Below are 16,051 nucleotides of genomic sequence, written 5' to 3' on the forward strand. Positions count from 1 at the left end.
TATTTTAGCATGAAAAAGACCCAACCATTGATTTGCCATTTTGCAACCAGAAAACAACAACAGAACAAAAAAAATCAATCTTTCACCACCACTTAAAAAATATTATTACCATCTGTTTTGGCATAGAGAATGGAATGTCTTAGTTCAGAAGATGATGTAGTTTCATGAACCTTGTAGAGCATTTTATGCCCTATCCCATGCACTTCATATATGGTTTATATATGGCCAAACAGATTGACTAATACTTGGGAGAAATAAGCTGCCAATAATTTGTTTCAGGGCCATTAACCTCGTTCTATATGCCTTTGGCTTTGTTTACATCTATTGACAGCTCCATTATTAACCCTGTTTAGTCCGGTAATCCAGCTCTGGATCAATGCATGTAAATGGCATAACTCTAAAAAAGCCAGGTAAGCTCATTTTTCAATGATCTGAAATCTGATTAAGCTGCTTGGCTCCCTCCAATATTACAGTGGCATGTAAAATCCAATTCTACCCGCTTCTTGTGCTTGTTGTCTGTGCAAACTCACACTGACACAGGGTTAGCTTCACATTTGATAGATACTTTTTATGAACAGTATAATTGCCTGTAACATTAGGCTTGTTGTCAGGAGTGTCAAGATCACACAAATTACTGCTGGGATCAACATTGTTTTGGCATGTTGTAGAAGTAACCTATTATTGCTCAGTCCAAGGAGGGAGGGTGAAGCTGGCAGGCACACATTTCTCTTGCTTGTAGATCTTTCTAGCTGTGGGCGTAACACTGCAGAAAACACATTCCATAATATTCCATAAACTGGTTTATAGATGACAATATTGATCCTCAATTGCATCATATCAAAGGTTTATATAAACAGCTTAAGGTCGTCAATGTCAACCTTAGCTTCAGTTTATATATGGCACAAGGTCACCTTAAGTTTTCAAAATTACATGCATTGTCTTGTTGCCAATGTCAGGTAATGAACTGTTCAAAAGTTGAGAAATATCACAATTTTTCCTGTAAATAGGAACTGCAAAGCATCAAGTAAATAAACTTTGATTTTTCCACTTGATAATGAAACAAAGTATGGGACTGTTGGTGCTTAACAATGCTTGTGTCAGTAATGTCAATTCTGGGAAACACAATGTCCTGTTGAAACTCCTGGAAAAAGCTAAGTGAAAGCAATGCTTGTCACTTTTCTTGTAAAATAATGTGATGATCGGAAAAATAAGTCATGTAGCTGGAAGGTGGAAGGTGAATGATTAATCAATTGCAATCCTAAAACACCAGCATAGGCTGCCAAAATTTCTGGCAGAATTAGCACAGCTAATTACTGATACTATTGGGGTTCCAAATAGTAAGAAGCAGGTGGTGTTGAGCAGTGTTGTAATGTGTGTGTATATTTGTGATGAGGTGCGTGTGTTTGTGTGTGCAACTTTATGTCAGTTCTTAGGTGAGTCTGTTTAAAAATGTATGTAAATCAGTGCTGTTTGGAATATGCAGCTTGAAGAACTGATTTTTCACAGTCAGTTTGTGCATGAAACCTGCTCGTCAGTTATTCATTTGTAGCTCTGGGTGTATCTTCATTGCAGTGTCTCCTCACCAAGGTGTCAGGTAGATTCACAGGATGCAGCATGACACTGAAGGACAGCGCGGGAGATAACCTTTCACTGCAGACTCACTCTCTGGCATTTACTCACTATAGGCTCCAGGGAGACTGTCCTCCAAGGAAAAACGACATTTCGCCAAGTGCCCCAAATGTTATCTGTTTACATTCAGGTGATGAAGCCCTCTAGTGGCCGTAGTAATTATGACAGGAGCAGAGGTCAGAGGTGGATGAATGGGTCAACAAATCATTGGACTTTAACACAAGAGATTGCAGTTCGTTTCCCATTTTCAACCACGAGTCAACATTGTCATGACCCGGATCATTCTTTACCCTTACATGGCTATTATTGTAACCATGACGATGAAGGTCCACTAACCTTAGAAGAATGAAATAGTATTTTTAACCCAAACCACAATGTTTCCCTAAACCTAACCAAACCTTAACCATAGCGTTGTCACATCATAATACAACGGTGATCAGAAAATGCTTCTATGTGTAATTCTGGTGTGCGTGGACCAACAACGTATTTTGTCGTTTAATTTGGAGGACTTATCCTTCCGAGCCACTGCTTCGCTCCCATCATGCACCAGTTTCTCGACTGTAGATTTGAGCATGTGATTTTATTTAATGATTTGATGATGGACATGACTGACCTGAATGACTGTCTTGTTGGCTGTTTTTTAGGCCATGTCATGGTCATAGTTTGTTGTTCCAACGCAGGAAATTGAGCATTAGCTGGGACAGACATGCTACTTATAAACAGTTACAAAGTTATGTACAGCAACATATTCTCAAAATTTTACCTTTACAACCTCTCCGAAAACATATAAAAACTAATTCTTCCAATTCTATTTGTCTGTATTGAGTTGTCTGAGTTTAACTTCGGAGGGTTCCATAAGGAATGCAAGCAATATAAATACATTTCTTCCCAGGTTTGTGTAGATGCTTGCCAGTGCTTGGGTGTGTTATTCTTTGGGTAATCGTCAGAATTTTTGTAAAGGTACATTTGCTATAATTCTGTGTCGGCAAGCATATGCATGTTTACCTGCGTCAGTTGTAAGATGGTTAGTTATAGAAGCTTGCCTGTGTTTGTGCAGTGATTCAAGCATGAGTAGTACCATGTAGTCCTGAAAAAAAAAATCATACATTGAGTGTTTGTCCAAAAGTGTAATATATAAATGTCCAGAGAAAGCTGGCAGCATCCATGACAGGAACTTCAACATAACGATAGGAAACAAAAGGACCATGGGAAGGGCAACTGTGTTTGTGTGCAGCGTGCCGAAGTGTTGAAAAGAGGGGCTGCCGGCACTCCCGCTGGGCGCCTCCCGGTGTGTTTAAGGGACGTGTCCGGCCATGTTCACCCCACACACACAGTACATATCCTGAGAGAGGGTTTGTTTCCTCAGGTATGTTGTAGGTGTGGATTGATGTGTGTCTTAACATGAAAAGACTTTAAACAGAATGGAATGGCTTGTTAGCAGTGTTTGGAAGTGGACCAAGAGAAAAATAATGTTTCCCTCAACACTGAAGGGGTCTCCTGCTTCGAGGCAGAGGCTTATTTCAGCAGAGTTAAGAGAAAACATGCATTCATGACAGAGTGGAGATGAATTGCCTAATTCTGTAGTCCGTGATTGAGTCTTACCATCCTGAACGTAATACAGAGGAGGAGCTGATAAAAGATTATGACACTGCTGACTCACAGAAGAATAACTTGCAAACAACTTGACACATATTTATGTACGTGGATATATCGTCCCACTATAAGATGACCAGATACTTGACACCCACACTCACAGTGACTCTTGCGTGCTGTCTGTGTTTATACAACCTTTTCCAGAGTGAATGATTTGAGAGAAAAATAGCAAAAGATAGTAAATCCCCACAGGGATTTCATTCATATACATAAGGGACATACTTAAACTTCACAAATAACACACCTGACACCTGCGAAATATTGCACAAGGGACAAAATACTGCCGCCAATTTAGACAATTATTGAGTATTAAGTTCTGATAATTAAAGATTAAAGGATGCGTGTCTGTATGTGATTACTGCTGCATGCATGTGTGCGGGGGTGTGTGTTTTGGTAGTAGGCTGTTCCTCTATCCTTTACCCTTGCTTTCTTCTGCCCTTCCACCAGTGCTCCTGCTCATTATTGTGTTGCTCTAATCTGGAGGGGACAGGACTGGGTGCAGAAGTGTATTTATCTTCCTGCACAAATAGGACCTCTTTCCGTCTGGTCCCTGCTCAGCTTGTTGTTGAAAGATAGTGAGCAGCGTAGAGCAAGCTTCAGTGTGTGTGTATGTTTGTGTGTGTGTGTGGGTGCATGTGTACGTGTGTGTGTGTGTGTGTGTGTGCACGGGTGAACTGAGATGTGTCCCAGCTGGCCCACAGACCAGCACACTAACCATCACCTCACTGCAGCAAATGCAGACAAAAGAGGAATATACTGTATCTCCCTTGTGATATTGATACCCCTTAACTCCGGGGGTGTTTTACCCTAAATGAGAAAGCAACATTCCTCACTGAGGTCTGTTGTACTTGTAAAAGCCAGTAAGATCAGTGTTACAAAAAGTCCCTGTAGTGTGAGCCCTGTAGCCCCATTTCCGCTTTTTCTCCATCACATCTGTTGGGATGTGTACTTTTGCCACGGATTGTCTAGGCGTGTTTCTCTTCATTCCCTTGTTGTCTCCATGACATTAGGCTTGCAAGCAGGCAGTTATCATACTGCAAATGGCCATGGGCCAGGAAACCACTGTAGGCAAGCCAGCATTGCAAAACAACACAAAATGTACCATGAAAAATAATACAAAGGATGGCTTCTCTTTTTATCCTGTCAAAAACTCCTTAACGCCATTCAGATAAAACTATTGGTCAACCATTTGACCTTGGTTTTGTACTGCAGTCAGTGAGTTGACGCTAACCTCCGTTCCCCTGTCTTAGCACCTCATCTTTATCCATGCAAACATGGTTTAGTGTTGTATTATTACTACATGGCTTTTTGGGCAACAATTAATACTCTCTTGGCTAAGACTCAACTATTAGATTTTCGGCTAAAGCTTTGGTGCCGCTCCTCCATCACTAAGCTGCTCACGCTGGCGGTGGCTTGCCTATTTAGAAGTATTACAGCTTTAGCTAGCTTTGACCTCCTTCTCAGTACTGTTGTCAGTCACTGGTGTACTTGGCGATGGATTTAACTGCTTCTAGTGGGATGGAGAGGGATTTGTGGGCCTGTGCAGTCATCTTGTCGTTCTGAGATGACCCAACCACAGGCTTGGCTTCCTGTTAGCCATGTCTGGCTTGCCAAAGCACAGTGTGAGGCCATCCTGGCACCGTCACCAGGGGCCACTCTCTTGCCCACTTATCAAGCTCACTCAATTTGAGACCGCCTTGATCTGGGCTTATGCCGCCAAAGCATGATCTAAGCTTACACATGCGTAGTGGCCTGTTTTCCAGGAAAAGCCTACATTGGTGAAAAACAAACAAAGAGATAAGAAAAACTCTTGATAAGCCCAAGCTCAGCCACAAGAGGCAAAAACAGAAATGCAAATGATTTGATCAGAAGCTGGTTTCACTCTGTGTGAAACTCCGCACAGTGTCCTCATTGTGACATGTTTGTGCTGCTCTAAAAGCACATTCTGGAGATAAAGGACAAGTGCAGAGCGCAAAAGGAATTTGATTTGATGCGAAGAATGCAAAGCAGAGAGCGGATGCACGTATGTTTTTGAAGGGGGATGGTTGCTGATAAGAGCACAACCTTCCCGTGTTTTCCCTCGTGTAAATTTACATCTCTCCAGTTTAAAGTCGATTTCAATCATGCACGAAAAGTTAAATGATAGATTAATATACACTTAAGTAACATTTATCACACAATTATCCACAATTTAGAAAAGTATTAACTCTTGCAGTCACGGGTTTGCTCACAAAAATATTGTGAAGGTTGGGGCTTACCTGGCAGGAAGAATTACATTTAAATCTTTCCTGAGATTGACATTGTGAATAATTCAGCGCATCCAAGTGTGCATTCACAGACAATAAAAATGACTTTGAAAAGTCTTCCTTTTTAAGATGAATTTATTCAAAATAGATCTTTAATGACATATTCTTTGACACATTTAAAATGATATTCAATGACACCATGTAAGAAAAAAAACTACAAAGTTTAGTCATTTGGTTTTAGAGAGAAAAACGTGTGCGCAATGGAAAAAAACACCCAACAAGCTTGATGTAATGTTGTGATTCACATGTGGTGTCTTAAAAGTCCATTTCGTAAATGAAGTATTCCTTTACACGGGGAAATGGTTTGTATTAGGTACACTATGAGTGGAAAACAGGTCCATTTTGAATGCATCAATGACCCATGTGCTTATTCTATTTACATGTGGATGCACCTGTGTGTTTGTATGCGTATGCCTATGTGCGTGTTTGTGGGGGTATGTTTGTATTTGAGTGTGACAGTGTATACTTTGTCGGCCTGAGGACACTTAGATTGAGTGTGTGTTGTTCTCTCTGGTGAGAGCGCACATATGTGTTTGCGTGAAGACCTGGTTCTATGTGGGTGTGTGTTTGATAAACTGTGAGAGCATGTGGGAGACTGTTTGTCTATTCATCTGGGTGAGAGCAGAGAGAGAGAAAGAGCAGAATGAGGAGGTGGAAGAGATCTGCTTTCAGCCTCTATCTTCAAGTCAATCTGCTCACAGTCACACAAACCTCTTTATCTCTCCCTTAGACAGCAGGGAGGGAGACAGGCAGAGAGAGACAGACTGAAAAATAAATACGTTTAAAAAGAGGAAAAATGCAGAGAGGGAACGAGAGATAGAGAGATTCAATCAGCCAGCCTTAAGAAGATAGAGCGGATTTTTGTTTAAGAGGATCATCAAAGTCATGCTCAGACAGCATCTGTCATTAAAAATATTTGTGCTATTTCCGTAGCATAGCAATAAGCTATTATTGTCCAATTGAGAGGCTCTTTGTTATCAGTGAGGAAAGATATATAGAAAATGAACTTTGATACAAATTTTTTTATCACCAATGTTATCAGCGAGCAGAAAATGATTTTACAGTGTTCGGTACTTTAGTCACAGTGGAAGTTGAGTGGCAATTGACATCCTCTACAGCTTCTTTTTCAACTAGACTGTGGCCTCAAACACACACACACACACACATACAATACATACAGTGCACACACACTTTGTCTCTTTCGCACACACAAAACCACACACTTCATCACATAACCGTGACTGATGCCAGAGCAAAGCATCAATTTTCAGTCATGAAACAGGGAAAAACACACAATCGTATCCTGGCGTGGGTGTGTCTGTCTGTCTGCCTGCAGAACAAGCAAAAAAAAAAAAAACTAGAAAAAAAAAAAAGCAGAAAATCAACCTCAGCTTAATTGTAGGTCTGACACAAATGTCATGTACAGTGCAGCTCTGGCAGCCGTCCAGATAAGGAGGACGATCAGCAAGAGTTCAGAAGCACAGAGATCACATCTGGCAAAAGGGCTGTCTGTGTGCGAGGCTGCTGTGGTGCTGGCCTGTTATTGCAGTATCATGCCCTATTGGCTGATGAGTTGCTATGCTCATCTCTTGTTCCTCTCAGCCCCCAATCAAACCTGTCACAATATGAGTCAGCACGGCCATAAGTGGGAAATATGCCTCTTACCATTAAATCAATCAGTAATCAGACACATCAGTCAGACTTTATCCAACATGGAGCCACATCTGAAGCACTGAGAGGAACTGGTGGTGTGATGTGCTCATGAAAGATGGGTAGTGACAGATGGAGGCTGGAATAGAGCTGGAGAACTGAACAAACTGAGAGGCTAAAGAGCTGAAATCTCATTTTCTCAGTGGCCTTGAGAGTGGAGCATGCTCAGTGCTGATGTTTGTCATCTCCCCTCTCTGAGATGCTACTGCAGTGCTTCCCAGCAGGCTTGGCACAAGCTTACTCATGGACATCTCTCTTATGGAGCGATACAGTGGCCAGGCTGCAGCTGCTCAGCGGATACCTCTCTCTGTGTTTCTTTGTTTCGCTCTCTGTTTTTTCTCATCTCGCTCCGTCTCCCTCTCTCCTCTTCTTTCTCTTCAACGCTCTTACCTTCCTTTAATTTCTGCCTCTCTCGCTCTTCCTCCCATTGTATTTCTTACACATTATCACCCACTTTCTCGCTCGCATCCTTTCTTGTCTCTCTCTCGCTGTCTCTCATCCTCACTCCGCCCTTCCACATCTCTCTCTCTCTCACATACTCTAGTTGCTACCCTTAAGACTGTGGTTACCATGGTGACAGCTATGTGCTGCGGAAACGTCAAAGAGCCTGAATCCACCCAGGATCACTTCCTTGTTTAACACTTAAATTCTTTCTTGCTGTTTCTCTTTGATTTTTAGAAGCTCTGTGTAAATACCAGACAACCATGCTTGATTTGAAATCATCCATCCATTTGCTATGTTGTAAATGAGGCAGTGAATGCAGTTTCTTGTCTCACTTCTGTGTTCCTGATCTCAGCTGTTGCTGAGCAGAGTCATTAGTAACACTCAGATTTGGAATCTCAGTTGACCTTGGCACAGCTGACCTTGAGAAAATAGCCCCTTCCTCGGGCCTCCAGATGTCACTGACATTGATTTGAGTCGTGTCTCCCCTTAAGGGGGCTTCACCAGCCCACCCAGTGACATAAGTCTTCAGTGTCTCGTCACATGCTTCTCGTCTTTTGTCTGTCATTCATACAGAAAGCTGCTTGCGCAGACTCTTACAGTATAAACACATGGAAAGCAGCAAGAGTAGGGTGAAAAAGACAAAGACGTGGGCTTTACGCATTTTTCCTACCAGATACTGCAGCTGGATGGGCAGGTTTTTTATTTTGGCAATCAGGCACATACCAGATGAGGAAGCAGATACCTTGTTAAAAGGTGGATATCAGCAGGTGGGGCTGTTTTCTGTCATCTGATGAAGAGGACATTATTGTCACTCCTCCCTCCCTCCTTCCCTCCTCTCCTCTCCATTTATCCTCTCTCATTCCTGTTTCTCTTAAATGTTGTGTCCTCTCTCTCTCTCTCTCTCTCCCTCCCTGCCCTTGCTTCACCCCTCAAGACAACAGACATGTGTTAAAAGCAAGCACTATACTCTGCTTTAAGCCCCCGACCCACACCCCCACCCCACATCCATATGCACTTTGTTGGCAAAAAAGCAGACAGATCTAAACAACATAACCTAATGGCTGTTTAAAGCCATTATGTCTAAAAAGATAAACTCTTGTGCCCGTGAAAGGGCAGGAGTGCTGTTGAGCAATATCAGTGTGATGATGTGCAGGTATGCTGTTGTTAGGAGGGAGCTTCTCAGCTCCATCATACGGGAAAGCTGTCTCTCCTTTTCTGGGAGCAGCGAAGAGGGATTAGGAGGCAGGCGGAGATGGGGCCTGTGGAGCATTTATGAGCAGGGCATACAAAGGATCCATGTCAGGACTTTCAGGGGTTGGCTCCATTTTTTTTTTTTTTTTTTGAATTTGCTCTTCAAGTCATACTCCTCCCACACTGGCCCACTGTGCCCCTCCACCTCCAGACCCTGATCCAAGGACAGCCCACGGCTGTTGAAAAACAGCAGATGCTTTCGAGTAGTAGAAAAAAGAGAAAGAGATTTAGATGCACATGTCCGTGACCATATTTGTGACTGGGTGTGAAAAATGGAGTTCATTTCAGAATCTCGTTGTACTCCACTAATGCAACCTTGTTCAGGGCTCAAATCTTGTGGACAAAAATATAACCCAATTTTCTCAGCTGATTCTCAGTTTGTAGTGTGCTACAACTCCCTCCCTTTTCCCTTTTCTTCATGCATTTTTTTTTGCACGTCCATGTTTTTTGTAATGGCGCAAGTGGCGTGTAGTCATACATTTTTGCATCTATGCTATATGCAGCAAAATCTTCGCATTTCTTTCCAGTTCAGCAGCAGTTCAGCAAGTTCAAGCAAAAAGTTGCAGAGGATGACTGCATTTTAAAGTTCACACCACCCCGAAGGTTAATGTGCTCCCAATGCTCCTACAGCTACAGTACACCCTCATAACTCGTGTCAGCAAATGTTACATTTCACTAATTTACATCTTGTGTGGATCGGCTTTAAGATAATCCTGGGATCATGGAGGAGCAGGTTGAGAGATGTTGAGTGAGGCACACACACAGCCAAATCGTATTCCAGATCTAGAGCCCATCATTCTGAAAGTCTCACTCCTTTTCGTCCTGACGTCACAAATACTCACATTTCTGACACATACATAAACTGCATGCCCACCCACAGACTCACAGGCCTAGAACGAGCCTCATCTTGTTGAGTAGTGGAGGAGGAAGTGAGTGTTGAGATTGGGGGGAGATAGGGCGGCAGGGGCAGCTCTCTGACACACTGTAGTCCCTGCCAGTACTCAGTTACCTCTGCTGACAGATTAGATCATCAAGAACGACCACTGGGATGAGAGGAGAGGAGAGGAGAGGAAAGGAGAGGAAAGGAGAGGAGAGAGGAAAGAGCAATTATTTTTTGAAGCAGGAGAAGCACTATATTGGACCTGATTGGCATGTCAAACCCTGAACTAAATTTGACCTCTTCAGTCTTCTTGCCCACATTTGAGGCTCATGCTGTTGAGTGTGCTGACCTGTCAAGACATGACCCTTCCGCTGCCCCTTCCAGTCCATGCTGTTGCCGCCTCTTCCATAGAAACGTCATGAATCCTCTGAGGGCTGGACCGAGACAAACCACGGGAGGGCCCCGCTCATGACTCATCTACAGTTTTTTTTTTACTCCCATTGCACGAGTTTCATTGAGAGTCACTCTTTTGTTGTTTCAACGTATTTTGGTTACCTGCCACTTAGTAGGACAGTGAAGTTCAGTCAGCATGAAATCAGAAAAAATAAGACTGAGATCATCATGTAGGTTGGGCTACATGAAGAAATGAAAATAAACAAATAAGCTTTTCTGAAGTTAAGATATTGTGAGTAAAATACGTTCTTGCTGTTAAAGTAAGGGAAAGAGTTGTCACTTTAAGAAAGTTCCATGCTCAGATTTTTTTTATTATTATTATTCTGCCACTTCTGGAGCCAGACGTGTGCCCCTGCTGGCCTTCAACTCAGTCATGTCCTACCTTTATCTCATGAGTTTCCCCTGCCCTACTTTCCTCTATGCTTTGCCTGAATACTACCAAAGGTATACTCACTCACCTTACAGAAATAAAAATGCATTTGCAGAACACTAGAGTCTTGTATCACTTGCATTAAACTGTTTTTTTATAAGATAAAAGATTTTTTTATGGTTCTAAATCCTTTTTTTTGCTGCATGGATATCGGCGACACCTGGCTAACAGCGACAGGGAGAGAGAGAGATACATCCACAGACATGCTGGAACTTGCCTGTAGTACTAAGAGGGGGACTGACAGACAAGAGAGGTGAGGAAGGGGAGCAGCCCTGGAAGCCAGAGATGATTTTGAGTAATTTTGTAAGGAGCAGTCTGTCACAGATTGTGATCTGACATCCAGCACCTCACACACCGTTTTCTCTTACACGTATCTACAGAATCTGTGCTCGGCAAATCCGAACCAGATGTGAAGTACGTTGGGACCCCGACATCAACCTGGCAAAGGCAGGTCTCCGCCAGAATTATCTGGGTGGGGTCAGCAGTGCAGAGGGGACAACTTAACTGGTTACTCGCTCCACTTTTGCATGGGTCATTACAAAGGAGAAGATGCTCTGGGGGTAGGGGAAACAGAGTTGGCTTCAAGCGGGGGGCCATGGAGCTTGACTGGGCCAACTTGAGATTTTTGTGTGGACTACATGGGACTGTGGTTATGGCTGCAGGGACTGGAAGAGCCACTGCTTATCTGATAGATCCAGTAAGGGAACAGTTGATTGCCTTAAAGCAATGGGAAATGCCTTCCCTGCTCCCTCCCTCCCTCTTTCTTCCCTCCCTCCTTCTGTATTCTCTCACTTCTCCCCTCTTAGTTTCTTGAGCAGTACCTTTCTCTCCTTATTTTTCTCCCTGCTCCCTCCCTCCCTCTCCCTTTCTCTCTCTCTCTCTCTCTCTCTCTCTCCCCCTCTCTCTGCCCTGCTGTGAGTAGGTGGTTCCTTGCTGTACTTGATTGGTGTGAGTGTATATAGGAGGAGAGACGCTCTAACAGGCTCAGAGTTTGGTGGTGCCCACTTGCCACACGTTCCCAATAGGACTACCTGTTTTTTTTTTTTTCGGTGTCTTTTCCTGAGAGGATTTACTTTTCTTCTGACAGCATGACGGAGAACAAGAAGAAAGAAAAGAAAGGGAAAAGGAAGGGGGGTAAGAGAGGACAAAAGGAGAAAGAGAGCGATCCCGCTACAGGTAAAGGGAAATTAATGGTGATATCTGTGTAACATTTTATGTATATATACATATATAAATATTTATGTGTGTGTGAGAGAGACAGAGAGAGACAGACTTGGAGAGAAAAAGTGAGATTAAGTTTGTGTTACTGTATTACGGAAGTGTGGATCAAAGTATCCCTTTGGCTTGTCAAAGCTTGCCGCCAGGTTGTCACATGGATTGGTCTCCTAATGTGGACAGCGTGTAGAGGCACATCTGGTTTTGGCAGCACAATGGTAATATGACATGCGTAGAAAATCAACAAAAACATTTAAAACAAGCTCTGGACGTCATAGAGCCAAAGCACAGTTGTATTATGAGCTCTCTGAAAAGCGATGGCTGGTTATAGCTGTGCTTTAAAGGTTTTTGTTAATTCATCACATTTGATCACGTTTTCACACATACTGTCCCACATTATCACAGTGTTTTAAAACAAAAAATCAGCCTTTTTGCTTCTTTTATCATAAAAGTGTTGTTTGTGTAGCGCAATATAATATTTCATTACGCACTCTTTGACAGGGTTAATAATTTAAGAGTCGCTTGGGGACTTTCAATGCTTATCTTAATTCCGAGTCTGTGGTGAGTCACCTAACATGAAAGTCTGTACTTTCACTGGATGCTACTTTGACTTAGGGATATCATGGGAGCTGCTTGTGTTTCGGAGTCACAAACGTAGCAATATGCTTGCTCAGTGGTGGTTCCTACAAGCTGCAGCATGTCACTGTAGTTTGACCTCAGGTCATGGGGAAGCCCAACCCCCGTTTCAGTGACACTTTAAGGACAATACTATGATTCTGACTGTTTACTATGTGCCATTCTTGTTTTAATCAAATATTGAATTATTGACAGCATCTTTACATGTTGGTAGCCATTTTGTACCTGCTACTGTCACTCCTGTCAGTTTCCTATAGATAACCCTCAAGACTGGCTTTAACATTTTTAAGTAATGTGATTTTTTTTTTTTTTTTTGTAGGCCTCCTAAGTATTAAAATTGCACTTTTTTAATCTTAAATATGCTACTGAAGTTGTTTGTAGCATCTGTTGTTAATTTACTTGTTTTATTATTGTTTAATATAGGAATTAATTATTAATTCCAAGTTTGATTGTGATCTATAAACACGTTAAGATAAACAATACGCTGGACAAAGAGTGCTTGCAGAATACTTTTTGGCATCTTTGTGAATCAACAAGCACAGCTGCTGTACAAACAGAGAAAACGCGCGTCTGTGTGTATGTTCTGTTTTATGTTCTCTGCTTTTCACAAAATGAAACAAATGAAAATAAACTATATATGTCTATTTTTTTTTTATTTTATCTCTATATATTTAACATTGTAACTGTCAGTGTGGTTGCTCATTGATATACATCTCATGTTGGTTAAAAATGTATCCAGAGCATGATAATCAGATCTTGAATCATCATTTTCCTTAAAATGAGTTCTATTATTGATTTATCACAAAAGTGGGTAAATGGGTAACCTGTGTGAAACTATCTGGTTTCCCATTGTTAAATGGAGCTTTCAAAGTAGGTCAAAATGAAGACATGCTCATGGGTGATGCTTGGTGTGTCAACACTAATGGTAACCTATTCATGCACCGCATCAGGTGTGTTGTTGGTCCAAATTGGGTCATCCAAGATAAAAAGAAAGGTATCAAATAGCACTTTTAGAGATGACTTTACTTTAGTCTGATCTGGCTCTGTAATAAATGATGCCAGCTTGTAATTACCTATGAGTAACAACAATCTGTTCAAAAGAAGTTATCATTTGGCAGTTTTACAGCACAACAAATCTGAAAAAGTGTGCACAACCAGAAGTGTGACTGTGACATGATGTCTGTAAAAATAAGAAAATGTACTACAGCCACTGAAATCCACAATCCCTCTAACTATGTAATTTAGGGTCTTATGTACAAAATAGTAAGCATCTACAAAATATTAGAAATTAGTTTCAATCCAAATTCAAAATATTGTCATTTAAGCTTTTGTAAACCTTCCTGATATTGGGTTTGAATTGGGTGTGGTTATGCTTGGACATTTATTATGAGAATTACGCAATTAATTCCGTGAACCAATCATAAACAACGTGACGTGCTGTGGTAAGCATATTACGTCTTATTTCCGGTTGCCGGCAGAGTTTCTGTTTCATCGGTAGCATTTCTGCATCTCAGCCCAGTTAATCTTGCTATAATCTTCATTACTGTGGCTAATTACCCGCTGTACATTTAAACGTATACTAGTTCTGCTCCAGTACTCTTAGCTTGTTCCTTCTTTTAGTGACTTTCTTGCTAATCACACAGTTGTTCACGCGTTTTTCAGATCTGCTAATTACTTAAGCTCAGCAGTAAGCGATGACTTCCCGCTCTCTCTCTTGCTCTAATGCTCTCTCTTGCTCAGTGTGTCTTATGTTTAACTAATCCCCTGCCTCCTTTAGTGATAATGGTATTTATAATAAATGTAGTATATTTACCGTGTTGTGGCAAGGCTCAGTGAGTTAGAAGCGTGGCTCCACACCATGGAAACCCAGTCGTTAGCTACTGTAGTTAGCCAGCCCCCCGTAGCCGGTGCGGTAGTCAATCAAAACGTGATGTGCCACATCTACACAGTCTTGAGAAATGGTCTAAACAGCAAAATGAGCTGTTTTTGAACTAGGTTTTCTATTTTCACTGCATCTTTGCTATTTCAAGCCAAATTTACAGAGGCTTTAAAAGAGTCGAAATTTATACAAAGTCAGAATAGTACGTTAGCTTCCTGTATACTACCTCTGTTGTCTGTGCTTAGATTGAAAGATAATCATGATCAAGATTATTTAGCTAGCTAACTTGCTTCACTGGTGTGCAAAGTAAACAAATCAGTCTCACAAAATTTTGTGAAAAGCGCTCAGATAAATGTAGATTAGCATCTCTTTTATTGTATGTCTGAGTGGTGACAAATGGTAAATGGACTGTACTTGTATAGCTCCTTTCTAGTCTTCTGACCACTCAAAGTGTCAACCATTCACACATATTCATACGCTGAATGGGTACAGGGACTACCCTGCAAGGTCCCAACCTGCCCATCAGAGGGAACTAACCATTCACACATACACTTTTGGTTCAGTATCTTGCCCAAGGACACTTTGACATGCAGACTGGAGGAGCCGGGAATCGAACTGCCGATCTTCCGATTAGTGGACGACCTGCTCTACCTCCTGAGCCACAGCCGCCCCAATTGACAATTCTACTGTTTGTCACTCAAAAATGTTACCAGGCAGTTAAATTTAGGCATGTGAAGGTCTAGGTAAAGGGGCATAAAATATCGTCAGGATAGATTTGAGTTTAAGTGGCTGAAACGCCTTGTTAGCACTGTAACAGTTTGCTGCAGGTCCAAGGTGGTCTCAGAGCTTCACTAGACATGAGTTAGCGGATTTTTCATTGCAGCTGGTCGAGCTGTATAGGGACTCATTAATCATTTTTTTCTCTTTTTCTTAAAGTTTTCTTGTGTGCTTTATGACTGTTATTGAACGGTATTGCGCAATGTTCTAAAACTTTTTTTTAAAGCTGTTGCTTCAGCTCAACTTTTTTTCATAGATGCACCAACATGCTGCATTGTGGATAATATGTTATATACTGTACTGCATGTGCATGCATGTGCATCCACGTGCTTGGTGTGAGGTGTGTCAAGATATAATTGTATGTAATCTAGCCCATGAGCGCTCTGTTGAGACAGTGTATGCTTGCATGTCAGTCAGCCGTCTCCAACATGAGAGGAACAAGACAGTATTGTCTTGTGTTCCTCACCTGAGAATTAACTTTTCCACATTTATTTATGGCGATTACCTCACAGCAGGTATTTCTCAGCTATAATTGCCCTTTCAAGGGCTATGACGTCTTTAGCATTTGGACCACACCAAAAAGTTGATTTAGGGCATACTGCTGCTGCAATGTTACATAGTGATTTCCTTACAGGTTTCTTTTTTGAAAGCCATGTGCATTGTGGCTGAAAGTTGACACTCTTTAAAAAATGTTGCATAACTTGTACAGATGCTAACAAAGGTATTTGTGCTAAAATATTAGTCCTTATTGCAAAGAAAAGATACCTGAGGGAGGGAAAAACTGTGCA

The 16,051-nt window shown here is 41.7% G+C and overlaps 1 protein-coding gene across 3 annotated transcripts in view; it reads left to right on the plus strand.

The window, feature by feature from the left end:
- The first annotated feature begins 11,612 nt into the window (after nt 1–11,612).
- LOC122995517 (pro-neuregulin-2, membrane-bound isoform-like) overlaps nt 11,613–16,051 on the plus strand; it is a 53,111-nt gene continuing 48,672 nt past the window's right edge. For all 3 annotated transcript variants that reach the window (XM_044370803.1, XM_044370802.1, XM_044370804.1), the window contains exon 1: nt 11,613–11,932. In XM_044370803.1, coding sequence (XP_044226738.1) covers nt 11,845–11,932 — 88 coding nt within the window. In that variant the 5' untranslated portion in view covers nt 11,613–11,844. The remainder of the gene's footprint in view (nt 11,933–16,051) is intronic.

Source organism: Thunnus albacares, chromosome 13 (assembly GCF_914725855.1).
Source record: "Thunnus albacares chromosome 13, fThuAlb1.1, whole genome shotgun sequence".
Classification (NCBI taxonomy): domain Eukaryota; kingdom Metazoa; phylum Chordata; class Actinopteri; order Scombriformes; family Scombridae; genus Thunnus; species Thunnus albacares.